This window comes from Planococcus citri, chromosome 3 (assembly GCF_950023065.1).
Source record: "Planococcus citri chromosome 3, ihPlaCitr1.1, whole genome shotgun sequence".
In the NCBI taxonomy this organism is placed as follows: domain Eukaryota; kingdom Metazoa; phylum Arthropoda; class Insecta; order Hemiptera; family Pseudococcidae; genus Planococcus; species Planococcus citri.
The window spans coordinates 25,702,223-25,730,220 of NC_088679.1; the positions used below are offsets into that span (position 1 = coordinate 25,702,223).

At 34.8% G+C, this 27,998-nt stretch overlaps 2 protein-coding genes across 3 annotated transcripts; both read right to left on the reverse strand.

Annotated features, from left to right (window-relative positions):
• Nucleotides 1-344: 344 nt before the first annotated feature.
• Nucleotides 345-27,710, reverse strand: LOC135841430 (plexin-A4-like). 2 transcript variants are annotated; one of them, XM_065358381.1, is made up of 3 exons: nucleotides 27,547-27,710; nucleotides 8,870-9,027; nucleotides 345-6,425 (listed from the first exon to the last, which is right to left on the reverse strand). In XM_065358381.1, the coding sequence occupies exon 3, from the start codon at nucleotides 6,400-6,402 to the stop codon at nucleotides 823-825; it is 5,580 nt and encodes a 1,859-aa protein (XP_065214453.1). In that variant the 5' UTR covers nucleotides 6,403-6,425; nucleotides 8,870-9,027; nucleotides 27,547-27,710; the 3' UTR covers nucleotides 345-822. The 2 variants fall into 2 exon arrangements, with proteins under 2 accessions (XP_065214453.1, XP_065214454.1); XM_065358382.1 differs by lacking the exons at nucleotides 345-6,425; nucleotides 8,870-9,027 and adding an exon at nucleotides 19,355-24,670.
• Nucleotides 9,034-17,926, reverse strand: LOC135841431 (plexin-A4-like). The gene has a single exon (XM_065358383.1). The coding sequence runs from the start codon at nucleotides 16,438-16,440 to the stop codon at nucleotides 10,939-10,941; it is 5,502 nt and encodes a 1,833-aa protein (XP_065214455.1). The 5' UTR covers nucleotides 16,441-17,926; the 3' UTR covers nucleotides 9,034-10,938.
• Nucleotides 27,711-27,998: the final 288 nt, after the last annotated feature.

Sequence of the window (27,998 nt, forward strand, 5' to 3'; positions counted from 1 at the left end):
AAAATGATGTAATGTGGTCCTACCAATTTTCATCTTTTCAAGTCAATTTGGTGAAATTTTGTTCTTTATTTTTCAAGTGGCCACTTAGATTCTTGCAATTTTAAAACGACCATTTTTGGCATAGAAATTGAAATTTTCAAAGAAATATTTGTTCACAAATTTGATTTATCTTTTCCAAAATAAGGTGTTCAAAAAACGTGAATTTTTTTCTAATTTCGTTCGATATGATTTGAAAGTCGAGTCGATAAGTGTGATCTTTGGCTCCAGGTTGCTTCTACCTCAAAAAAGAACCGCAACGTGACCACATTTGAGTACTTGATAGGTATTTTGTAGGTATCTAACTGTTTAATAATTGAGAAATTATTGAGGAGGAAAAAACACATTTATTTGTAATAATCTAGAAAAATTTTAACATTAGGAAAAAAATTGTAGGTATATACATTCAACTTTTTTTAAAAGTACCTAAGAAAAAACACATAAAATACTGGTACAGCATATAAGTAAGTATCTACTCAAGAAATGTATCAATTTGAGCATCTTCGAAATTTGAAAATCAGATAAGTATCAAATAAATAAATGAATGGATGAATTTTCTGATCGACAAAAAATTAGGTACTTGAAATATTACAAAGAAGTGGCCTAATACATACACACACTTGAACATAAATATTCATTCAGTTTACAATACAAATAAAAAAAAATTAAATTGAATTCGCATAGGTACTATAAACATAAAAACAGCAACGAAAGTGTGGTAATAGGTATAGGTATAGGACATAGGTATAAAAAACATAAACGCAAAAATGTCGCATTAAAATTATATTAAACATTTGCAACAGCTGGCATTGCATCATAAACTTTTTCCAACTTGAGAGCTAATAAATCTTCTTGTGCCACCTTATCAGCTTTCAAGGCATCAATCAACTTCTCCTTATATTTCAACGCATATTTGAGTAATTCATCAGCAGATGAATTTGAGTCAAAATCTGTGGCATGTGTTTGAGATTCCTTCAATAACATCTCACTCATGCATTGAGGTGAAATCGCAGGCATGCTTTTTATATCCGAGTAATATTTATGCACCCATTTTCTATAAAATGAAATTTCTTTGGCATAAAGCAGTTTAGATGTTGCTGAATCCTTGTTCAAATTAAGTTCAGTTGTCGAGCAAGAATCCATTAGAACTTGAGCGATAACGCTGAGACACGAATCGATGGTGGCTGATTTATGAATATCGAATAGGAAATTTGGATTTTTAATCAAATTTACCCAGAATCGTAAAGGTAGGCAGTTGTTTTTCCAAACATGCACGACTTCAGGATCAGTGATACCGTGTTGTAATGCTTGATCGTCCAAGAAATCAAACATGTATTTTATAGCTGTTGGGAAACATTTTTTCTGGTGATTTTTTTTCAGTATTGTTGCGAACAGATCATTGACAAAACTCTGCAAACTGTTTTTCACCCCTAATAACCTTGTTAGATAAATTTCAGGAACTATTTGATTGCTCTCGGTGTGATCTTCTTGCCCACTGTTTAGATCAATAGGCTTGATTAGATGCCAATCTTTGCAGTGAGCATCATCATTCTGTATCAAAGGAGTTGCAGATTCAGATAACAGCCTTTTCTTCTTCAGACTACTAAAATCTTTTTGGAAGTTCATTATATCTGAAAGTTGTGCATCTGAAGTGCGATAGTTTGTCTCTGCAAAGGATATTAGGTTCAATGTACTTCCCTCAGTGACACCGTAATGCCTGAGGGTATTTATTTGTCTCAATTCACCTTCGATTTCTGAAGTATGATCAGTATCTGTCAAAATTATTCCCTTAGAACTTCCAGTTAACCACTCGATACATATTTCAGATGGATCAGGACGTTGGCTGCAGTGATTCGTGTTATAAATTATATCCATTATTTTTTCTTTCACTTGGGATATTGCGTCACAGTCCAACACTTTGACTTGCACTTTCTTCATTGCTGATTTCAATTTTATGATTGGTGCAGTTTTTTCAGAAATGGTCACAAACATAGTCATAGCAGTGTAGTCAATTTTTTGCCTGATCATTTTGTTTTCACTCAAACAATATCGAGCATCCGATGTTATCATATCTACTGGGCCTTTGCTGACTTGTTGTTTAATTGCACTGAACAAGTTGATGAGTGGATTGGCGGCCGTTTCTCTCAGAAATTTATACAGCAAGAAGGCAAACCAAGCTGAAAGCATTTTTTCAGCCACACTTTCAGATCGTCTGAACAAAAGTTTGGGATGACTTTTACCCTGGATGCACTTTTGAATCAACTCGGCCATTAATGACTTGAGGATATCGGTGCAGTATTCCATGTCGTTTTGTAAAGCTGTCATTATCATTGAAGCAACAAACACTCGATCCTTGATGGAGAAACTTTCATTGCTTTCTAATGTTCTCACAAATGTCAGCAAGAATCGTCTGTTCTTTATCAAGTTGCTGAACAATTGCAACCCTTGCTCTTTATGGATTAGTATTGCTTTCCCATAAAATATAAAGGAATGGGATTGGACATCTGGAAATAGGATGTTTGTAACATAACTACGATAGTCGAGGAATGGCAAACCATTGCATTGGTTTTGTGATGTGAAAGTACTCATTTCAGTTTGGAGCTCGGCAAAAGCTTCTTTACATTCAGAAGCAACGCATAACTGGAGCTTATCCATTTGCAACTGGGTGTCCTTTATTTTTTGAGAAGCTTTTGCTCTGATTTTTTGACCAGCGATGACAGATGATATAATTAGGATCACGAATATTGCCATGGAAATGATTATGATAGGTAGGATGAAATTTTCAGACTGCTTATTAATTTTCACTGCAGAAAATTCTTGCTGTTTAGGGACTATTTGTTTGAATTGATCGCCAATTAGTACTGTGATATTTTCAAGTTCAGTCAAGATGTCATATTCTTCATTGAAGTCTCCATTAAAATCCACTGACTGGGATTTTGGTAGGGAGCAGACGACTTGATTGGAGGACAGTGATATTACAGTGCAAGTATCATTACCAACTTTTACTTTTATGTCTGATTTTTGGCACGCCAAGTTAATATAGCGTCCTTTAATAATAACATATGTTCTGTCGTTGAATTCGAGTGATGAGTTTAAGAAGTAAAAAAAATCGGGATCAGGATATAATGTAAACTTTATGGAATTATTAGAGGTATTAATAATCCAAACATTTTCCGTCTGATGTTTTAGGGAAAATTCTAAATCAAGAGGATTCTGTGCAGTAAAAGAAGAATGATCAATGTCTGGTATGCGTGGAGATGGACAAGTTGCTGTAAAATTATTTTGAACTAAGCAGGAGCTGTTATAAATTGTGTTGTTGATGTGCACTAGAAATTGTAATTCTCTAATTGATGTTGTGCTTGTGAATGTTATATTACGGATTAAAATTTCAACACCTCCGGAAAGGATACCTTTTGGTGCAGTGTTGTAACCATTTTCATCACGTTCTGCATCTTTAATAAACTTGTACGAGCTGTTGTTAGGCTTGCAAATGTTTTTATCGAATTTCACAATTATTTCACCTTCCTTTGTCACCGCTGATGGGCTAGTGATGCATTTCATTTCATTTGCGGAACGATAAATCAGTGGGCATGATGCATTACCAACTGAAATTTCAACATATCTTCCAGCATCCAGATGTTCACCTTTGAATGTTAGCTCGGTGCCACCATATATGAATCCTTGTTTTGGAAAAAAGTCGGTGATTTTGGAGTTCACAAATTTAAATTTCTGTTGAGATTTGAAACGACTTTCATTCAACCATAATTCAACTGGTCCTTCAAGATTTTCCGGTAGACTTGATCCATTGATATTGCATACTATCATCTTTGCAGGTACATAGTTTTCTTTGAGAGGAATGCAGGGTATACCTGCAACTTTGATACTACTGTGAGAAGTATCTTCGAAAATACACCCAAGATTTTCACCAAAAATTGTCAGATTGGTACCACCTTTGCATGGGCCTTCTACTGGTTTGATGGATGAAATTAATGGTGGTAGTGAATTGAGACACATCTTGGTATTGATTTTACAAGGATTGGTTGCATTGAATGTGCATATTCTTTCATTTGGGCACCACTGACAATCGAAGTTTGAAGATACGCAAGTTTCATGAGAATTATAAGAGTTGCAATCAAAAAATAAGATGGGTGTTTTGTATATCTCTGTAATATTAGCTAATTCAATAATCAAACTTGCTTTTATAAAATGGTTGAAGGATGGTACTGAAATTCTGTTGATGATGGGAGTCTCACACACAATGGTGTAATTTGTGTTAGTTTTTTTACTGACAGTAGTATTTGTGATAAAAAATGAATTGAGAGTTTCGAAGGTGATTTTGCAATAAATTTCATATTTCAAAATGTCGAAGAATGAAACATTCAGGGATACCTGTAAAGGTTTTGATCTTCCATTACGTAAGTATTTGTGATACAGTGTACTGATTGAGAAATTTGTTTGGTCAATATAGATTGAAAAAAATTGTTGTATTTTGTAATTAATCCATGTTAATTCTGTTGCATCTGAGCACTCATTTTTCAAAATACATTTATTTGCTGTTGTACACCATCCACAATCGGGCAGATAGCATGATAAACATTCATCATAGGTATTGCATTCATTGCAGCTTCTAGTGTCAACTTTAAGTTTGAGGGATGTGCTCACTGTAGGACAATTTGAATTGTTACTAGTCACAACACTCTCATTTAATATGTTCCCCCATGTTGTTTGATATCCAGGCCTACACGTTCCACTTCCAATGTACCAATTACATTTGAGTTTTGTGGACAAGGAAACACATTTATCACAAGAGTTATACATTCTACAATCAAAAAATGTTATGTTTATGCTTGCAATATTCGGAATATAGTTTGTTTCGATTCGTAAAGTCGCGTTAAGATGATCATAATCGAGTGGTATTGTTGATATTGCACTAGCTGAAGGTGTGGTACAAAAGGCAGTTGATTGATGCAATGAGAGAGGTGTGGTATAAATTTCATTCCCAATTTCAATACTGCAGTTGAACTGTTTGATTGAAGGTAAATTTTCTATGGTCATTTCTATAATTTCATCAGAAGTTCTTTCAAATGACGCTGAACTGATATAAGTTATTTTAGTGGTTTTACGAATATCATAGTCAAGCCATACCCCATTGTTCTGACTTTGATTACATTCGCATTTCTTTGTGCAAAGATTGAATAATCCACACCAGCCACACAATTTGATATCAGACTGCAAGCAACTATCATAAGTTTTGAATATTTCGCAGGGTATTTCAGGTACGTCGATTTTCTTGATACCTATAGTTTTATTGAATACAATTGATTCGTCTGAAGAGAGCTGACGATCAAAATATATCGGAGAATTTTTCTCAATATTCCAATCTGCATTCAAGTAGATAAGAGATTTTGTATCATTTGTTATCAATGTTTTCAAATCTCCATGACTTGTACCGATAAATATAATGGTGTGGTTTTCATTCCTCGCAGTTATGATATCTGTCGGAAGTGCAGTGAATGTGGAAAGAGGAGAACTTGTAATATGCTCATTTCCATCAAAAGACATATTTTTTACCCCTCGAATGCATTCTGTATCAATTTCTATTGTTGAAATTGTTCCAACACACTTATTTTCGTTCAATACAAAATTCAACACTGGATTTTCTTTGTTATCAAAACAGTTTCGAATTTTCTCTGTAAATTTTCCATTTATCGCATCTAGTGAATAAATACACACAGCACTATCACTAGTGGGTTCGTTGGAATTGTTCGTTTGACTTTTGGAAAAAGTTGCGAATACTACTTCGTCTTCAGGCCTAATCTTCAATGATTTCATCAAGTTCAACCCAGGTTTTCCTACATGAGCAGCTTGAACTAAATTATAAATTCCATTCATACCGGTGCATTCTAATAAAATCTCAGAGTATTCGTCTACAGTGGATTTGCCGGGAGCATAACATACTCTTTTCAGTTTTGAAATGTATGGAGATTCTGGTGTTGGCGATTTTCGTTCGGTGGTTACAAAGTAACTATAGGTCCCTGAAGTGGATCTACGAGTGAATCTACGAGTGAATTTGTGTATAGATTTCACATCAAATTTATCTTGGTATTCTGTTGAGAGTGATATGGTCCAATCCTTGTTTTCTCCAGCCGGATAATGATTTCCACCAGCTGCTAAACTTTTCTTCGTAACAGCCTTTACTTGAGCTGGATTTTGATTACTACTGTTACATGGTACTCCAACACATAGCATGAGAGATGACAAAAAAATTAACAATTTTTTGGTGTACTTCATTTTTGCAGTGGTTCGAGCATTGTTAGTGTGTCTAGGTACTTCCACGTCATGCGACCCTTTTTGAGTTACATACATCCGTCCTCATTCCATGGACATGTCTGAAATCAAAGTGAATAATGGAGAACATCCCTTTAAGGATTCAAAATTTTATAAGTTTCATATTTTTATTTCTATGTTCGCTCTTTTTGTAGAAAAAAATTAATCCTACCCGAATAAGCTCTCTCCGCCATTTTAAAAAATTCATTATGAATCGAAAAATAAATTTCAGCTGCTAAAAATTTAGTTCTGAGGTCCAAGTGACATGTTCTTTCAACGAGCCAAATTTCAGCTCGATCGGAGTTGACGAGTTTTAATTGTAAGAAGAATAGGTACGGTACATACATACATATACTTATTGTAATGTTAGAGTGCGGTTAACTTGAAGGCTAGAAATGGTGCGAACTTGGAACTCATGCCGGTTTGGTGGTCCATAAAGGGCCTTTTAGAGATACCGTGAAAACCAATGTTTCCACCTTTTTAAGCACTGAAAATCAGACAGATAAGTTGAAAAATGATATTTCTCTATTGTACATATTATCTATGCTCAAAAATTCTGAAAAAATTTAACATTTGAAAACAGGGGTACGTTATTTCGAACTCTCGATTTAAAATATTTCAAGGATTATGAGAAATATGAACATTGAATTATTTTTCTTTCTTAAGATGTGAATTACCATTATTCCGGGATTGGGGATGGACCCACCCAAAAGATCCGTTCTGGGATCCCAGGAGTCCATTTCCATCAATTTTTCGCAGGACTGATGCGCATTTTTTTCATTTCATCAGTTACCTATTTTAATTTTGTTTTTGCCTGTCAGGAGATTTTAATAAAACTTGCTCAAATTCGGTATTTAGGCTTAGTTTTGAAGGTTCGAGTGGTGATGACCTTGACTCAAAATTCGCGGTTGTTCAAATATTTAGGAGGGGGAGGTGAAAAGGAGTGAAGAAGGTCTAAAAAATCAAACTAAAAAGCAATCGATAAATCAGCCTCCTAGAGCTGTTTGGAGAGGAATTTTCCAACCCCATCCCTTCGCCTTTACAGCTGCCCTTTTTTTTAAACAGGTTTCAATGTTAGGTCAACGCTGGAGCCTCGCCCATTCAACCCACTGTGCCCAGTGCATATTTTTTCAAATTTTTGAGCATGAACAAGATGGAGAAATATTATTTTTTAATTTTCTCAGCTGATTTTTGATGCTGAAAAAAGTGGCAACACTGATTTTACCCACATCGCTAAAAAGTGTTCCTATAGACTCACTTACTGGAAAGAGTTGTGAATTCACACATTTTGTAGTTTTCAAGTCGGCCTCGCTCGAATTTACTGTATCCTTGTTTTCCTACTTGAGCACCGTTTCCCATCTCTCCTGCAAATGCATATTATAATTTTGGTCTATTCTGAAAAAGAAATGAAACCTCTGCATGGTAAGACTTCATGTTTTCCTAGATGGGTTACACTGATCGGCAATGCGATCACTTTCGATGTTTACGAAAATCACGAATTGTCAGTGGACATGTGAAAGCAGTTTGAATAATTTTTGTGTGATTTTTTTTTGTTCCCTGAATGAAACAAAAAAGCTTTAAGTATAATACACAGTTCGATCTATAATGATGTTTAGTTTTTATTGAAAAAAATATATTGCCAATTCGTTGTCAAGTTTTGTACAATTCAGTGAGAAGAGAAAAAACTTCCCATAATAAGTGCACGTTGAAATTCGCCTATAAGTGGGTGCCTAACTACACATTACTTTGCATGTAAATTTTCATTTTTTTTTTTTTTTATCATTTTACATAAAAACGAATAAAATCAGTTGAGATTGGTATTAGATTCATTAAAGTTCAAGATTATAAAGTCTTATCATGATGTCGACATCAATTTCAAAGTAATTGCTAAAAATGGGAGGCCAAAAATATACTTTTTAAAAGTTTGTATAATATTGCTTTTAGGATGTTTAAATTATTGCTATTTGGTTGGATTTTTTACAATTTTCAACATGTACCTATACGTATTTATTTACTCATGCGTGCTCATATGTAGGCACTGCCCTGGTACGCATTTGACATCCCTCGGGGGTTTTGAATTTTGTGATATTTCTCGGAGATTTAGCCTTTTAACTGTTAGGTGCGTACTTATAGAAAGTTTTACATTGAAACCTTGTACCTTTTAGTAGGATACCTACCTATTTCTCTGTTTTCTCAAATCGAAAAACATCACATCTCATGCGAATTATTTTTAAAATATTTTCAATTTTTCTTAATCTGTTAGTGAACGTGAGATTGAAAATGGTCAAGTCATATTCTTCCTCAATAAAAAAACAAAATAAAATGTGAAAACACTGCAGTCCTAAGTGCTAGAAAGAATGCACCAAAAAAATTTTGGCGCATAAAACAACAATAATAACAAGTAGGTACCTATTCCCATTCGAATTTCTAGCTTCAAATTTGAATATCTGCGGCTTTTAACACACGTAGTTACCTAAAGAGTTGATATATTATTTCTATAGCTTACTTTTATTCTGTTGAACGTTGAACTGCTCGTGAAAAACACCGGCTGTATTTTAGTTACATATGACTGAATTTGACGCGCAAGGAATTGACTGAGTTACTTAATGATATAAAAGTTGTACGATGAGATGTTCGAAAGTTGAAAACGAATTGTGTGCAGATCTGTTAAAATAATGAATAATGTACAGAAAATGTAGATTATGCTTGAAAAATAAAATAAAATAAAGTAGGTAGCTGAGTCATTTATGTTATCTATGAGTTTTGATAAACTATCACAAGCGGACAATTCAGTATGGTAAATTTCTCTAGGGCTAGGCGTAACATTTTCGTTCCATTTATGGTACCGATCGTTTCATAAAGGTCTTGATGATTCTATCCAAACAGTAACTGTCTAAATGAATGGTAAATTTAAATTTAGGATGTATTTTCACGTTGAACAAGTACATACTTAGCTTAACTATTATTATTGGAAGGAACGAACCGTAAGATGATAAATTCATATTTCTCAATTTTTAATGAATTCTCAAATCTGTAATGATCTAATCGGTACCTACGTATTAATATTTTGTTATCATAAAACCTCCCTACTTCGTTTTCCAGAAATCTGCTCGCTCAGATTATACTAGATCCAGTGTAAAATCAATGAAGTACCTAAATAATTCGGTGCCCTCTACAGAATAAGCTCCTTTCGCCAGTGACATAGGCAACTCACCTTGAGTTCATGAACGTGTGTGTTACTCCAATGTTACCAGGACAAAGCTATTTTCACATGAAAAAAGATTAATATTGCTCCATGCCTCATCGTCATCACAACGTCCTGTTTTTTCCAAACCCACCTCATTTCCTTATTAGGTAATTCTGTTAAATACACTAGATCGGACAAGTAGCCCCACGATCTTAATAGAATATCACAATGACGCGTGCGTTTCTGTTTATCAGATTGAAAAATTCTATTATTGTAAAAATATGTATTAGTCAGGTTTGATTAATCATTCTCAGAAAAAATGAAATGTCAATTCGCCGTTTTTTCGAAATGTAAAACGTAATTTCATTTTTGGTGTGATGAAAAAAAAATTGCTCGTTCGAAATCGTCGAATTAGGTAATTATAAAGGGGGAAAATTTCTTATTTACAGGGAAGATCAAAATATCAGGTCCCCCCTACTTACCTAAGGAAAACCCAGTAGGGTTTTTTGTGTGAAACTTTAAGTTGATATTGGTAACACTAAACGTGTCCCACCTAACACTAGTGTTGAAGTTGTGTTAACAACATACATTTCAAGCACAAAACTATTCTATTCTGTGTTTTAGTTAGGTTGGTTGCTGTGGTACCCGATATTTCTACTCTTCCTGTAATGAAGATTTTATTTGACAACAAATTTTGTGAAATTCCTGATACGTTTCAATCGGACACCATTTTTCAATTTGAAACACATCACTGTTTTGAACATTCAAAACGCCTTGGCCATTTTAATATTAAGCATTATTGTTACAATTTTGAACAGTATCAAAAATTTAATAAGTAGGTAAGTAACTGGAAAAGGTACGTGATAGGTATTTTTTGTAGGTAGGTACTATCTAACTATTTAAAAATTGAGAAACTATTAAGAAAAATAACACATTTATTTGTAATAACCTAAAAAAATTTAATATTAGGAAAAAATTTATAGGAACCTACAATATGGATTTTAATTTTTTCATAGTAAAAGAAAACACATAAAATACTGGTATAGGAGGTAGGTAGGTATCTACTCAAGAAATTAATCAATTTAAACATCTTAAAAATTTGAAAATCAGATACCTACCTACATATCAAACAAATAAATGAATGGATGAATTTTCAGATCGAAAAAAAATTGGGTAGATACTTGAAATAGTACATAAAAGTGGCCTTATACATACACTACACACACTTGAACATGAAATATTCATTCGATTTACCTACAAATAAAAATATAAAATTAAATCCACATGGGTACTTACTGCATATAAAAAAAGAAACGAAAAGTTCATGGTAATAGGTAGGTAGGTATGTATAAAAAACGTACGTGTAAAAATGTCGCATTAAAATTACATTAAAAATTTTCAACAGCTGACATTGTATCATAAACTTTTTCCAACTTGAGAGCTAATAAATCTTCTTGTGCCACCTTATCAGCTTTCAAGGCATCAATCAACTTCTCCTTAAATTTAAACGCATATTTGAGTAATTCATCAACCGATGAATTTGAGTCAAAATCTGCGGCATGCGTTTGAGATTCCTTCAATAACATCTCACTCATGCTTTGAGGTGAAATCGCAGGCATGCTTTTTATATCCGAGTAATATTTATGGACCCATTTTCTATATACTGGTATTTCCTTGGCATAAAGAAGTTTCGATGTTGCTGAATCCTTGTTCAAATTAGGTTCAGTTGTCGAGCAAGAATCCATTAGAACTTGAGCAATAACGCTGAGACACGAATCGATGGTGGCTGATTTATGAATATCGAATAGGAAATTTGGATTTTTAATCAAATTTACCCAGAATCGTAACGGTAAACTGTTGTTTTTCCAAACGTGCACGACTTCGGGATCAGTGATACTGTGTTGTAAGGCTTGATCGTCCAAGAAATCAAACATGTATTTTATAGCTGTTGGGAAACATTTTTTCTGGTTATTTTTTTTCAGTATTGTCGCTAACAGATCGTTGACAAAGCTCTGCAAACTGTTTTTCACCACTAATAACCTTGTTAGATAAATTTCAGGAACTACTTGATTGCTTTCAGTGTGATCATCTAGCCCATTACTTAGATCAATAGGCTTGATTAGATGCCAATCTTTGCAGCGAGCATCATCATTCTGTATCAAAGGAGTTGCGGATTCAGATAAGAGCCTTTTCTTCTTCAGACTACTGAAATCTTTTTGGAAGTTCATTATATCCGAAAGTTGTGCATCTGAAGTGCTATAGTTAGTCTTTGCAAAAGATATTAGGTTCAATGTACTACCATCAATGACACCGTAATGCCCGAGCGTATTTATTTGTCTCCATTCACCTTCGATTTTTGAAGTATGATCAGTATCTGTCAGAATTATTCCATCTGAACTTCCAGTTAACCACTCGATACATATTTCAGATGGATCTGGACGTTGGCTACAGTGATTCGTGTTATAAATTATATCCATTATTTTTTCTTTCACTTGGGATATTGTGTCACAGTCCAACACTTTGACCTGCACTTTCTTCACTGCTGATTTCAATTTTATGATTGGTGCAGTTTTTTCAGAAATGCTCACAAGCACAGTCACGGGAGAGTAGTTGATTTTTTGCCTGATCATTTTGTTTTCACTCAAACAATATCGAGCATCCGATGTTATCATATCCACTGGGCCTTTGCAGACTTGCTGTTTTATGGCACTGAACAAGTTGATAAGTGGTGTGGCGGAAGTCTCTTTCAGAAATTCATATAGCAAGAAGGCAAACCAAGCTGAAAGCATTTTTTCAGCCACACTTTCGGATCGTCTGAACAAAAGTTTGGGATGACTTTTACCTTGGATGCACTTTTGAATCAACTCGGCCATTAATGACTTGAGGATATCAGTGCAGTATTCCATGTCATTTTGTAAAGCTGTCATTATCATTGAAGCAACAAACACTCGATCCTTTATGGAGAAACTTTCATTGCTTTCCAATGTTCTCACAAACATCAGCAAGAATCTTCTGTTCCTAATCAAGTTGCTGAACAATTGCAACCCTTGCTCTTTATGGATTAGTATTGCTTTTCCATAAAACATAAAGGAATGGTTTTGGATATCTGGAAATAAGATTTTTGTAACATAACCACGATAGTTGAGGAATGGCAAACCATTGCTTTGGTTTTGCGATGTGAAAATACTTATTTGAGTTTGAAGTTCGGCAAAAGCTTCTTTACATTCAGAAGCAACACATAACTGGAGCTTATCCATTTGCAACTGGGTGTCCTTTATTTTTTGTGAAGCTTTTGCTCTGATTTTTTTACCAACGATGATAGATGATATAATTAGGATCACAAATATTGCAATGCAAATGATTATGATAGGTAGGATGTAATTTTCAGACGGGTTATTTTTCACTACAGGAGAATCTGGCTGTTTGGGGACTATTTGTTTAAAATGATCGCCGATTAGTACTGTGATATTATCAAGTTCAGTCAAGATGTCATATTCTTCATTGAAAACTCTGTCAAAATCCATTGTTTGCGATTTTGGTAGGGAGCAGACGACTTGACTTGAGGACAGTGATATTACAGTGCAACTATCATTACCAACTTTTACTTTTATGTCTGATTTTTGGCATGCCAAGTTAATATAGCGTCCTTTAATAATAATGTATGTTTTGTCATTGAAATCCACTGATGAGTTTAAAAAGTGAAAAAATTCAGGATCAGGATATAAGGTGAACTTTGTAGAATTACTAGAGGTATTGGAAATAATCCGAACTTTTGCTGTCTGGTGTTTAAGGGAAAATTCCAATTCAAAAAGATTCTGTGTGCTAAAAGAAGATTTATCCATGTCTGGAATGTATGGTGACAGACAAGTTGCTGTAGAATCATTTCGAACTGTACAGGAGCTGTTATAATTATTTGTGTTGTTGATGTGCACTAGAAATTGTAATTCGCGAATCAATGTACCACTTGGGAATGTTATATTACGGATTAAAATTTCAACACCTCCGGAAAGGATACCTTTTGGTGCAGTGTTGTAACCATTTTCATCACGTTCTGCATCTTTAATATACTTGTATGAGCTGTTGTTTGTCTTGAGAATGTTATTATCGAATTTCACAATTATTTCACCTTCTTTTGTTCTGGATGGGCTAGTAATGCATTTCATTTCATTTGGGGAACGATAAATCAAAGGGCATGATGCATTACCAACTGAAATTTCAACAGATCTACCAGCATCCAGGTGTTCACCAATGAAGGTTAGCTCGGTGCCACCATATATGAATCCTTGGTTTGGAGAAACGTCGTTGATTTTTGAGTTTACAAACTTAAAATTTTGATGTGATTTAAGAAGGATTCCATTCAACATCAGTTCAACTGGTCCTTCGAGATTTTCATGCAAATTTGATCTATTGATGTTGCATACTATCATCTTCATAGGTATATACTTTTCTATGAGAGGAATGCAGGGTATAGCTGCAACATTGATAATACTGCGAGAAATGTCTTCAAAAGTACACCCAAGATTTTCACCAAGAATTGTGAGATTGGTGCCACCTTCACATGGGCCCTCTACAGGCTTGAAGGATGAAATTGATGGGCGTAGTGAATTGAGACACATATTGGTATTGATTTTACACGGATTGATGGCATTAAATGTGCATATTGTTTCATTTGGGCACCACTGACATTCGAAGTTTGAAAATACGCATGTTTCATATGAATCATATGAGTTGCAGTCAAAAAATAAGATGGATGTGTTGTAAATATCAGTAATATTACCTAATTTGATTGTCAAATTTGCTTTTATAAAATGGTTGAAGGGTGGTATTGAAAGTTTTTTGTCCAGGATGGGAGTCTCACACATAACTGTGTAATTTGTGTTTGTCTTTTTACTGACAGTAGTGTTTGTGATGACAGATAAATTCAGAGTTTCGAAAGTAAGTTTGCAATAAAATTCATATTTTGAAAAGTCCAACTCTGGAACGCGCAGGGATAGCTGTAAAAGTTTTGATCTTTCATTGTGTACGTATTTGTGATGCAGTATACTGATTGAGAAATTTGTTTGCTCAATATTGATTAAAAATAACGATTGTATTTTGTGCTTAATCCATGGTACTCGTACCTGCATTGTACTTGAACACTCATTACTCAAAGAGCATTTATTTGCCGTAAGACACCATCCACAATGGGGCAGATTGCATGATAAGCATTTATCATAGGTATTGCATTCATTGCAGCTTCGAGTGTGAACTGTAGGTTTGAGGAATGTTCTCACTCTAGGACAATTTGAATTGTTGCCGGTCACAACATTTCCATTTTTGTTCCCCAATGCTATTTGATATCCAGGCCTACACGTTTTACTTGTAATGTACCAATCACATTTGAGTTTTGTGGACGAGGAAACACATTTATCACAAGTTTCATAAGTTCTACAATCAAAAAATGTTATATTTATGCTTGCAATATTCGGGATGTAATTAGTTTTGATTCGTAAAGTGGCGTTGAAATGATCATAATCGAGTGGTATTGTTGAAATTTTATTAGCTGAAGGTGTGGGACAAGAGGCAGTCGATTGATGCAATGCGAGAGATGTGGTATATATTTCATTCCCAATTTCAAAACTGCAGTTGAATTGCTTGCTAATTGAAGTGATATTTTCTATAGTCATTTCTATACGTTCATTGGAAAATCTTTCAAATGACCTTGAATTAATATAAATAATTTTGGCATCCTTTCGAAAATCATAGTCAAGCCATATCCCATCCTTCTGATTTGGCTCGCATTCAAATTTCTTTGTGCAAAGATTGAGTAATACGCACCAGCCACACGATTTAATATCAGACTGCAAGCAACTATCATAAGTTGTGAATATTCTGCAGGGTATTTCAGGTACTTCGATTTTCTTAAGACCTTTTATAGTTTTCTTGAATACAATTGATTCGTCTGAAGAGAGCTGTGCATTAAAATATATTGGAGAATTTTTCTCAATATTCCAATTTATAACATACAAGTAGATAAGAGATTTTGTATCATTTGTTATAAATGTTTTCAAATATCCATCACTTGTACCTATAAATATAACGGTGTTGCTTTCATTTCTGGCACTTATGATATCTGTCGGAAGTGCAGTGAATGTGGAAAGAGGAGAACTTATAATACGCTCATTTCCATCAACTGACACATTTTTTACCCCTCGGATGCACTCTTTATCAACATTAGTTGTTGAAATTGTTCCAACACATTTATTTTCGCGCAATACAAAATCCAACTCAGAATTTCCCACTCTATCGAAACAATTTCGAATTTTTTCTGTAAATTTTCCGTTTATCGCGTCTAATGAATAAATACATATGGCACTATCAGCACTAGATTCATTGGAATTTTTTGTTTTGCTTTTGGAAAAAGTTGCGAATAATACTTCGTCTTCAGGTCTAATCTTCAATGATTTAATCAACTTCAACCCAGGTTTTCCTAGATGAACAGCTTGAACTAAATTATATGTTCCATTCATACCGCCGCATTCGACTACAATCTCAGAGTATTCATCTACAGTGGAGATACCGGGAATATAACATGCCCTTTTTATTTTTGAAATGTATGGAGATCCTGGTGTTGCCGATTTTCGTTCAGTGGTTACAAAGTACTCGTAACTATAGTTCCCTGAAGTGAATCTGTTTATAGATTTCACATCAAATATATCCTGGTATTCGGTTGAGAGTGATATGGTCCAATTTTTATTTTCACGAGCTTGAGAATAATTTCCACCAGCTGCTAAACTGTTCTTTGTAACAGCCTTTGGTTGAGCTGGACTTTGATTATTTCTGTAGCATGAGACTCCAACACATAGCATGGACGATGATAGAAAAATTAACAATTTTTTGAAGCAATTCATTTTTGCGTTGGTTCAAGGATAGTTGAAGTAACGAGTACGTACGTACCTACTTTCAATTCATGCGACCCATTTTGTGTTACATCCGTCCTCGTACCATGGACATGTCTGAAATGAAAGTGAATAATGGAGAACATCACTTTGAGGATTCAAAATTTTAAAAGTTTCGTATGTATTTTTATCTCTACGTTCGCTTTTTTGTAGAAAATTAATCCTATCCAAATAGGCTGTTTCCGTCATATTTCAAAAATTCACCAAAAATCAAAAAATCAACTTCAGCAGCTAAAAATGTAGGTACCTAGTTGTGAGGTCTGGATGATATACTCTTTCAGCGAGAAAACTTTCAGCTTGATCGAAATTGACGAGTTGTAATCATAAAAAAAATAAGAATACCTACTGTAAAGTTTGAGTGGGGTCAATTTGAAAAGTAGAAACGATTGGTGCAAATTTGGAACTCTTGCTAGCTTGTTTGTTCAAAAAGGGCTTTTTGGAGATACTGTGGAAACAAATATTTCCATCTTCTTAAGCATTAAAAATCAGGCGGATAAATTGAAAAATGATATTTCTCCATTGCATTCGCACTCAAGAATTCTGAAAAATTTGACCTATACCATATTAAGGAATAGGGGTACGTTATTTTGTACTCTCGATTTAAAGAAACGGCTTACAAGAAAAATGAACATTGAATTATATTTCTTCCTTAAAAGATATGGATTACCATTTACCATGATCCCGAGATTGGGGATGGAACCACTTGAATTCGAAAGATCCGTTTTGGGACCCCAGAAGTCCATTAGTACCGATTTTTCGTATGACTGCATTATGAGTTTTCATTTTATCAGGAATTTTATTGGGTTTCCCTGCGCACAGTGACTCGAATGGCAAAAAAAGGCGCGCATGGCGTTTTACAACAAAACTATGACCAATGACCATATCAAGAGTTGAAAGTAGTAATTTCGTAGTAATTTTCAACGAGGAATTCGAATCCGATGCATTTAGGGGTATGGTTATAGTTACTCTGTGATTAGGTGCGATTTTTCAAGTTATGATATAAAATAACCGACGATATCGGGTCGAATGATTGAAAAACTGACTAATAAATCCCCTCCACCAAAAAATCTAGATTTTGATAAACTAGGTACTCAAATTTTTTTGATTTTTTCAAAATTTGATTCCGGTAGCACCTCCCCTAGGGGCTGAATGAGAAAAAGAGCTTCAGATTCGTGTTTCTCGACCCAAAAAACCTACATTTTGACGTATCACTCGATTTTTTTCTATTTCTACAAAATTTGATTTCGATAGCACCTCCCCAAGGCCCTCGAGGGGACTGAAGAAAAAAAGTACCTCAGATTCGTGTTTTTCGACCCAAAAAACCTATATTTTGACATATCACTCGATTTTTTTTCATTTTTACAAAATTTGATTTTGGTACCACCCCCAAGGGGTCTGGCGAAAAAAAAGGCATCGGATTCGAATTCCTCGTTGAAAATTACTACTAAATTACTACTTTCAACTCTTGATATGGTCATTGGACATAGTTTTGTTGTAAAACGCCATGCGCGCTTTTTTTTCGCCATCCGAGTCACTGTGCTGCGTGAAAAACATCTGTTTGAGGGGAAATAACCTTGACTCGAAATTCGCGGATGTTCAAATATTTAGGAGGGAAAAGGATGAAAATGAGTGAAAAAGGTCTAAGAATCAAACTAAAAAACAATCGATAAATCATGCCTTCTAGAGCTGTTTGAAGAGGAACTTTTCTATCCCATCCCTTTGCCCTTAATACAGCTGCAAAAAAGTGTATTTTCACGCCTTTTTAACGTTTTTCAATTTTGGGTCATCTCTGGAGCCTCCTCAATGTACCCCCCTGGGCCGATTGCATATTTTTTTTTCAAATTTTCGAGCATAAACAAGATGGAGAAATATAATTTTTCAATTTTCGCCGCTGATTTTTGATACTGAAAAAAGTGGCAACACTGATTTTTCCAACATCTACAAAAAGTGCTTCAAAGCAGCCACTAGCTGAAAAAAGTTCTGAATTCGCACCTTTTGTATAGTTTTTATGTTGTCTTCGCTTACAATATGCCTATTTTCTCGTACTTTGAGCACCCTTTCCTTAAAGCTCTTTAATACAAGTATGGAAATAGATTATACTCTTAAGAAAGTCATAGGATTTTACGTAAGTTTTACGTACTGCGCAGTGCGCGAGCACGCATCAAATCAGCTGTTCACGTACAACGTTGCACCCCATTGGTTGCTCCACCGCGTGACGACACCAATCTGCCATGCGCAGTACGTAACACATACGTAAAATGCTATGACTTTCTTAAGAGCATAATCTTTTTCCATACTTGTATTAAAGAGCTTTACCTTTCCTATCACTCCTGCAAATGCACGTAAGTAATTTCGGACTATTCTGAAAAAAAAATTAAAACCTCTGTGTAAGGTTAGACTAAAGCTCTTTAATACAAGTATGGAAAAAGATTATGCTCTTAAGAAAGTCATAGCATTTTACGTATGTGTTACGTACTGCGCATGGCAGGTTGGTGTCGCCACGCGATGGTGGTGGGTGGAGCAACCAATGTGGTGCAACGTTGTACGTGAACAGCTGATTTGATGCTTGCTCGCGCACTGCGCAGTACGTAAAACTTACGAAAAATCCTATGACTTTCTTAAGAGTATAATCTATTTCCATACTTGTATTAAAGAGCTTTAGGTTAGACTTCATGTTTTCCCATGGGTAACACTGATCGGCAGTTCGGTTACCTTCGTTGTTCACGAAAAATTACGAAGTTTGATTAAAAAAATTGTCAGTCTGACGTGTGAGAGCAGTTTGAATAATTAGTGTTGTTCAAACACCCGGTTTCTCGGACACCCGGTTGTTTTGATAACATGATCCGGGTACCCCGGTGGCAACCGGTTCCGACCTCAAAAATTGATGAAAAATGAAAAAATCAAGAAAAATTGCGATTTTTAAGCTAAATTTAGCGAAATGTCGATGTTTTAATTCAAAGACGACGCGAATCTACAATCATTACTGCCGAAAATCCGAAATGTCAAATAAATAATTTTCTAAAGCGAATATTGAATTTTGATAAAAAATCGCGGACATTCCTATTTTCACAACATATTTACCCAGAATCGTAACGGTAAACAGTTGTTTTTCCAAACGTGCACGACTTCGGGGTCAGTGATACCATGTTGTAAGGCTTGATCGTCCAAGAAATCAAACATGTATTTTATAGCTGTTGGGAAACATTTTTTCTGGTGATTTTTTTTCAGTATTGTTGCGAACAGATCGTTGACAAAACTCTGCAAACTGTTTTTCACCCCTAATAACCTTGGGAGATAAATTTCAGGAACAATTTGATTGCTTTCAGCGTGATCATCTTGCCCATTGCTTAGATCGATAGGCTTGATTAGATGCCAATCTTTGCAGCGAGCATCATCATTCTGTATCAATGGAGTTGCAGATTCAGATAACAGCCTTTTCTTCTTCAGACTACTAAAATCGTTTTGGAAGTTCATTATATCTGAAAGTTGTGCATCTGAAGTGCGATAGTTTGTCTCTGCAGAGGATATTAGGTTCAGTGTACTACCATCGACGACACCATAGTGCCCGAGGGTATTTATTTGTCTCCATTCACCTTCAAGTTTTGAAGTATGATCAGTATCTGTCAAAATTATTCCCTCAGAACTTCCAGTTAACCACTCGATACATATTTCAGATGGATCAGGACGTTGGCTACAGTGATTCGTGTTATAAATTATATCCATTATTTTTTCTTTCACTTGGGATATTGTGTCACAGTCCAACACTTTGACTTGCACTTTCTCCATTGCTGATTTCAATTTTATGATTGGTGCAGTTTTTTCAGAAATGGTCACAAGCACAGTCACATGAGAGTAGTGGATTTTTTGCCTGATCATTTTATTTTCACTCAAACAATATCGAGCATCCGATGTTATCATATCCACTGGGCCTTTGCTCACTTGCTGTTTTATGGCACTGAACAAGTTGATAAGTGGTTTGGCGGCAGTTTCTCTCAGAAATTCATATAGCAAGAAGGCAAACCAAGCTGAAAGCATTTTTTCAGCCACACTTTCGGATCGTCTGAACAAAAGTTTGGGATGACTTTTACCCTGAATGCATTTTTGAATCAACTCGGCCATTAATGACTTGAGGATATCAGTGCAGTATTCCATGTCGTTTTGTAAAGCTGTCATTATCATTGAAGCAACAAACACTCGATCCTTGATGGAGAAACTTTCATTGCTTTCCAATGTTCTCACAAATGTCAGCAAGAATCTTCTGTTCTTTATCAAGTTGCTGAACAATTGCAACCCTTGCTCTTTATGGATTAGTATTGCTTTTCCGTAGAACATAAAGGAATGGTTTTGGAAATTCGGAAATAGGATTTTTGTAACATATTCACGATAGTCGAGGAAAGGCAAACCATTGCTTTGGTTTTGCAATGTGAAAATACTTATTTGAGTTTGAAGTTCGGCAAAAGCTTCCTTACATTCAGATGCAACGCATAACTGGAGCTTATCCATTCGCAACTGGGTATCCTTTATTTTTTGAGAAGCTTTTGCTTTGATTTTTTGACCAATGATGATAGATGATATAATTAGGATCACGAATATTGCCATGGAAATGATTATGATTGGTAGGATGGAATTTTCAGACTGGTTAGGTTCCACTGCAGGAAAATCTCGCTGTTTGGGGACTATTTGTTTAAAATGATTGCCAATTAGTACTGTGATATTTTCATGTTCAGTCAAGATGTCATATTCTTCATTTAAAACTGCATCAAAATTCACTGACTTGGATTTTGTTAGGGAGCAGACGACTTGATTGGAGGACAGTGATATTATGTTGCAAGTATCATTACCAACTTTTACTTTTATGTCTGATTTCTGGCATGCCAAGTTAATATAGCGTCCTTTAATAATAACGTATGTTTTCTCATTGAATTTGACTGATGAGTTTAGAAAGTAAAAAAATTCAGGATCAGGATATAAAGTAAACATTACAGAATTATTGGAGGTATTAATAATCCAAACATTCGATGTCTGATGTTTTAGGGAAAATTCTAATTCAAGAGGACTTTGTGCACTAAAAGAAGAATGATCAATGTCTGGAATGTATGGTGACAGACAAGTTGCTGTAGAGTCGTTTCGAACTGTACAGGAGCTGTTACAATAATTTGTGTTGTTGATGAGCACTAGAAATTGTAATTCTCGAATCGATGTAGCGCTTCCGAAGGTTATATTACGAATTAAAATTTCAACACCTCCAGAAAGGATACCTTTTGGTGCAGTGTTGAAACCATTTTCATCGCGTTCTGTATCTCTAATATACTTGTATGAGCTGTTGTAAGTCTTGCGAATGTTATTATCAAACTTCACAATTATTTCCTCTTCTTTTGCCACCACTGATGGGCCAGTAATACATTTCATTTCATTTGGGGAACGATAAATTAACGGGCATGACGCATTACCAACTGAAATTTTAACAGATCTTCCAACATTCAGATGTTCACCTTTGAAGGTTAGCTCGGTGCCCCCATATAAGTATCCTTGTTTTGGAACAATGTCATAGATTTTTGATTTCACAAATTTAAATTTCTGCTGGGATTTAAAACGACTTTTATTCAACCATAGTTCAACTGGTCCTTCGTGATTTTCCTGTGGACTTGATCCATTGATATTGCATACTATCATCTTCATAAGTACATAGTTTTCTATGAGAGGAATGCAGGGTATACCTGCAACTTTGATACTAATGCGAGAAGTATCTTCTAAAATACACTCAAGATTTTCACCAAAAATTGTGAGATTGGTACCACCTTCGCATGGACCCTCTACTGGTGTGATGGATGAAATTAATGGTGGTAGTGAATTGAGACACATCTTCGTATTGATTTTACATGGATCGGTTGCATTAAATGTGCAGATTCCTTCATTTGGGCACCACTGACATTCAAAGTTTGAAGATACACAAGTTTCATATGAAGTATAAGAGTTGCAATCAAAAAATAAGATAGGTGTGTTGCAAATATTGGCTATATTGCCTAATTCGATTGACAAAGTTGCCTTTGTAAAATGGTTGAAGAATGGTATTGAAAGCTTTCGGTTGAGGATGGGAGTCTCACACATAATTGTGTGATTTGTGCTTGTTTTTTTACTGACAGTAGTATTTGTGATAAAAGATGAATTCAGAGTTTCGAAGGTAAGTTTGCAATAAAATTGATCTTTTGAAAATTTCAAGTTTGGAACACCCAGGGATAACTGTAAAAGTTTTGATCTTTCATTGCGTAAATATTTGTGATGCAATATGCTGATTGAGAACTTTGTTTGGTTGATATGGATTGAAAAAAATGGTCGTATTTCGTAATTAATCCATGATAACTCTATTGTATTTGAACACGCATTTCTCCTAGAGCATTTATTTGCAGTAAAACACCATCCACAATTGGGCAAATTGTATGATATGCATTCATCATAGGTATTACATTCATGGCAGCTTCGAATGCCAACTTTAGGTTTGAGGGATGTGCTCACTGGAGGACAATTTGAATTGTTACCAGTCACAACATTCTCATTTTTGTTCTCCCGTGTCATTTGATGCTCAGACCTACACATATTATTTCCAATGTACCAACCACATTTGAGATTTGATGACGAGGAAACACATTGATGGCAAGAGCCATACGTTCTACAATCATACAATTTTATATTGATGCTTGTGATATTCGGAATATAGTCTGTTTCTATTCGTAAAGTGACGTTAAGATGATCATAAACAAAAGGTATTGTTGATGTTTTATTAGCTGAAGGTATGGGACAAATGGCATGAATTCCATTAAATGTGAGCGATGTAGTATAAATTTCATTCTTGATTTCAAAATTACAGTTAAACTGCTTACTGATTGAGGGTATGTTGATTATGGTCATTTCTATACTTTCACCAGAAGTTCTTTCAACTAACGTTGAATTGATGTAATTCATTATAATGTTCTTTCGAAAATCATAGTCCAACCATACCGCATCCTTCTGATTCTCCTCACATTGAAGTTTCTTTGTACATAGATTTGGTAATCCGCACCAGCCACACGATTTGATATCAGACTGCATGCAGCTATCATAAGTTGTGAACATTTGGCAGGGTATATCAGGTACTCCAATTTTCTTTACCCCATTTATAGTTTTCTTGAATACAAGTAATTCGTCTGAAGAGAGCTGTGAATCAAAATTCACCGAAGAATTTTTCTCAATATTCCAATTCGCATACACGTAGATAAGAGATTTTATATCATTTATTATGAAAGTTTTCAAATATCCATCACTTGTACCAACAAATATAACGGTGCGGTTTTCTTTCCTCGCACTTATGATATCTGTCGGAAGTTCAGTGAATGTGGAAAGAGGAGAACTTGTAATACGCTCATTTCCATCAACTAACACATTTTTTACCCCTCGGATGCACTGTTTATCAACACTAATTTTTGAAATGGTTCCAACACACTTATTTTCGCGCAATACAAAATCCAACTCAGGATTTGTCACGTTTTTAAAACAATTTCGAATTTTCTCTGTAAATTTTCCGTTTATCATGTCTAGTGAATAAATACATATGGCACTATCAGCAGTAGATTCGTTGAAATTACTCGTTTTGCTTTTGGAAAAAGTTGCGAATAATACTTCGTCTTGGGGCCTAATCATCAATGATTTCCTCAACTTCAACCCAGGTTTTCCTAAGTGAGCAGCTTGTACTAAATTATAAGTTCCATTCATACCGGCGCATTCGACTAAAATTTCAGAGTATTCCTCTACAGTGGAGCTACCGGGAATATAACATGTCCTTTTTATTTTTGAAATATATGGAGATCCGGGCGTCGTACATTTTCGTTCGGTGGTTAAATGGTAATTGTAGTTCCCTGAAACGAATTTGTATACATTCTTCACATCATATCGATCTTGGTATTCGGTTGAGAGTGATATGGCCCAATTTTTATTTTCACCAGTTTGCAAAGGGACCTTTACTTGAGCTGGATTTTGATTATTACTGCAGCATGAGATTCCAACACATAGCATGAAAGGTGACAAAAAAAATAACAATTTCTTGGAGCACTTCATTTTTGTATTGGTTCAAGGATAGTTAGTGTATCTAGGTACTTTCTCGTCATGCGGCCCATTTTTTGTTACATCCGTCCTCATCCCATGAACATGTCTGAAATCAAAGTGAATAATTGAGAACATCACTTTGAGGATTCAAAATTTTCAAATTTGTATCCCTATGTTTGCTACGTTTGTAGAAAAAAGGTAATCCTATCCAAATAGGCTCTTTCCGCCGTTTTAAAAAATTCACCATAAATCGAAAAATCAACATCAGCTGCTAAAAATGTAGTTCCAAGGTCTGGGTGACATGCTCTTTCAACAACTCAAATTTCAGCTCGATCGGAGTTTTTGTAAGGAAAACAGGGATAATGTAAAGTTTGAGCGGTACGAATTTGGAATATGCTTGCTACAAGTTTATTGATCCATAAAGTGCTTTTCGTGGATACACCTTAAGCACCAAAAATCAGACAAATAAGTTGAAAAATGATATTTTATCCATTGCATCCCTGCTAAAAAACACCGAAAAAAATTTCTCAAGTAGGTACTTACAACGTCTTATGCTGATTAACACATCCAAAAATACAGATAGGTATTAGGTACCTACGTTATTTTGTATGTACTCTCGATATAAGAAATTCTAAGGATTGCGAGAAATTGAAACATTGAACAATTTTTTTTCTCAAAAGATCTGAATTACATTGTACAAATTGTGTTCTTTACTTCTTTTCAATAATTTTACTCAACATTCCAAGGAAAAGGAGGTAAAATATAGGTCCAACTTCACTTAACATCCTTGTTGATACGTTGTTGGAAGCAGACTTTAATATCAACTTTTCATGTTTTTGCATTATTTTTATAGCCTGAATGTCCCAGCAAAAGAAAAATAATAGCCTATCATGATACCGGGATTGGTAATGGAACCACTCAAAAGATCCGTTTTGGGTCCAGCAGTCCATTTCCATCGGTTTCTTGCACGACTGATAAGTATTTTTTCATTTTATTAGGTATTAAAATTTTTTTCCTGCCTTTAAAAACATCTCAGCCAGGTAATTTTAATAAGATGTTCTCAAATTGGGTAGCTAGGCTAAATTTGGAAGGATAGAGTCAGTTGCGTAGCCAAGGGGGGCGAAGGGGGCCATGGCCCCCCCTTGCGAGCAAAAATTTGAAAGAAAACATGCAAAAATGGACTTTTTTTGTTGTTTGGACCCATTTTTCTAAAAATTTTTGCTCTCGCTTCGCTCGAGCAGTAATTTTGTCTTCATTTTCATGAAATCGCCACGCATCACGATAGTTTTCCAGAAAATTACCCCTCATTTCGATTTTTCATGCTTAAAAATCTGGTTTTGCCACCTCCTTGAGAAAATTTGCGGATGCCACAATTTTTGGGAGTGGGAAGGATGGAGAAAAGTGAAAAAGGTCTAAAAGTCGAGCTAAAAAACAACAACCAATAAATCAACCTCTTAGAGTTGTATGTATAGAGAGGCGAAATTGTGCTTTTTTGAACTTGAAAAACGATTTCGCGGTTACGACTTTTAACGTTTCCCCTCGCCTTTATAGCTGCAAAAAAGTGTATTTTCGCACATTTTCAATGTTTTTGTGTGTCATCGCTAGAGCCTTCCCAATTTAACCAGTTGTGCTTATTGCATATATTTTTTTTTAAATTTTTGAACATGAACAAGATGGAGCAATATCGTTTTTCATTTTTCTCGGCTGATTTTTGATGCTGAAAAAAGTCGCTACAGTGATTTCCCTTACATCTCTAAAAAGTGTTTCTACGAACCCACAAACTGGATAAAGTTCTGAATTCACACATTTTGTAGTTTTCAAGTAGGCTTCGCTCGAATTTACAATATCGCTATATTTTCCATAATACTTTGAGCAGTGAGCACCCTTTCCAAAAGCCCTGTAAGGTATTAAGACTTCCTATACGAATGTAGGTAGGTAGGTAGGTAGGTAGGTACGCAATACGCATTGTAACGTTTTCCCACATAAGTAACACTGATCGGCAATCCAATCACCTTCGTTGTTCACGAAAAATCACGAAGTTCGATAAAAAAAATTTTCAGTCTGACGTGTGAGAGCAGTTTGAATAACTTTTGCGTGATTTTTGAATACATTTTTTCTTTTGTTCCTTGAAACGAGAAAATATTCAGTATATTACAGATTTCGATTTGTAATGGTGTCTAGTTTTCATTGAAAAAAAAGATATTGCCCCAGTATGAATTCGTTATCAAGTTTTGTACAATTAAATGAGAAGAGAAATGATATTCGCCTATAAGTACTAGTACGCATTACCTACTTACTTTGCATGTAAATTTTCATTTTTTCGATCATTTCACATAAAAACGAATAAAATCGGTTGAGATTAGTATTTGGTCCATAAAAGTTCAAGTTCATAGGCATTGTCCTATAAGTAGGTACGCATTTGACATCCCGGGGGTTTTGTAGACACAGTAGTGGTAATTTGAAAAATTACCAGATCATGAACAAAAATCCAAAGTACACCAACACAAAAATTTATTCGTATTCATTCATACGAGTATTTTCTCGGAGATTCAGCCTTTTAACTGTTGGGTGCGTACTTATAGAAAGTCTTAACTTAGAACCTTGTATCTTTTAATTGGATACCTCTGAATATTCCTTTATTTTCTCAAATTTGAAAAACATCACTTCTCATGAGAGTGATTTTTAAAATGTTTTCAATTTTTCTCAATTTGATATTGAATGTGAGGTTGAAAATGCTCACATATTCTTCCTCAATAAAAAAGCAAAATAAAACTTGAAAATATTATAGTCCTAAAAGTGCCAGAAAAAATGCACCAAAAAATTTCCTGTGCATGAAACATAAACAATAATGAGTGGGTACTCGTAGCTATTCCCATTCGAATTTCTAGCTTCAAATTTGAAAATCTGCGACATTTGACACATGTACTTACTGTACATAGTTACTCGTACATAAAGAAATTATATATTATTTCTACAGCTTACTTTGATTTTGTTGAACATTGAACTGCTGCTCGTGAAAAACACCTGCTGTATTTTAGTAGGTACTCCGAATTTGACGCGCAATAAATTCACAGAGTTGATGATATATAAAAGTTGTACAATGAGATGTTCGAAAGTTAAACAACGGATTGTGTGCAGTTTCGTTAAAATAATAAATAATGCACAGAAAATGTAGATTATGTTTGAAAAAAAAAATAAAGTAGATGAGTCATGCATGCTATCTATTACTTTTGATAAGCTACATATCACAAGCGGACAATTCAGTACGGTAGGTTTCTCTAGGTCTAGGAGTAAAATTTTTGTTCCATTTATGGTACCGATCGCTTCATAAAGGTTTGGATGATTCTATTCAAACAGTAACTGTATAAATAAGTGGTAAATTTAAATTTAGGTTATATTTTCTCGTTGAACAAGTACCTTAACTAATATTATTG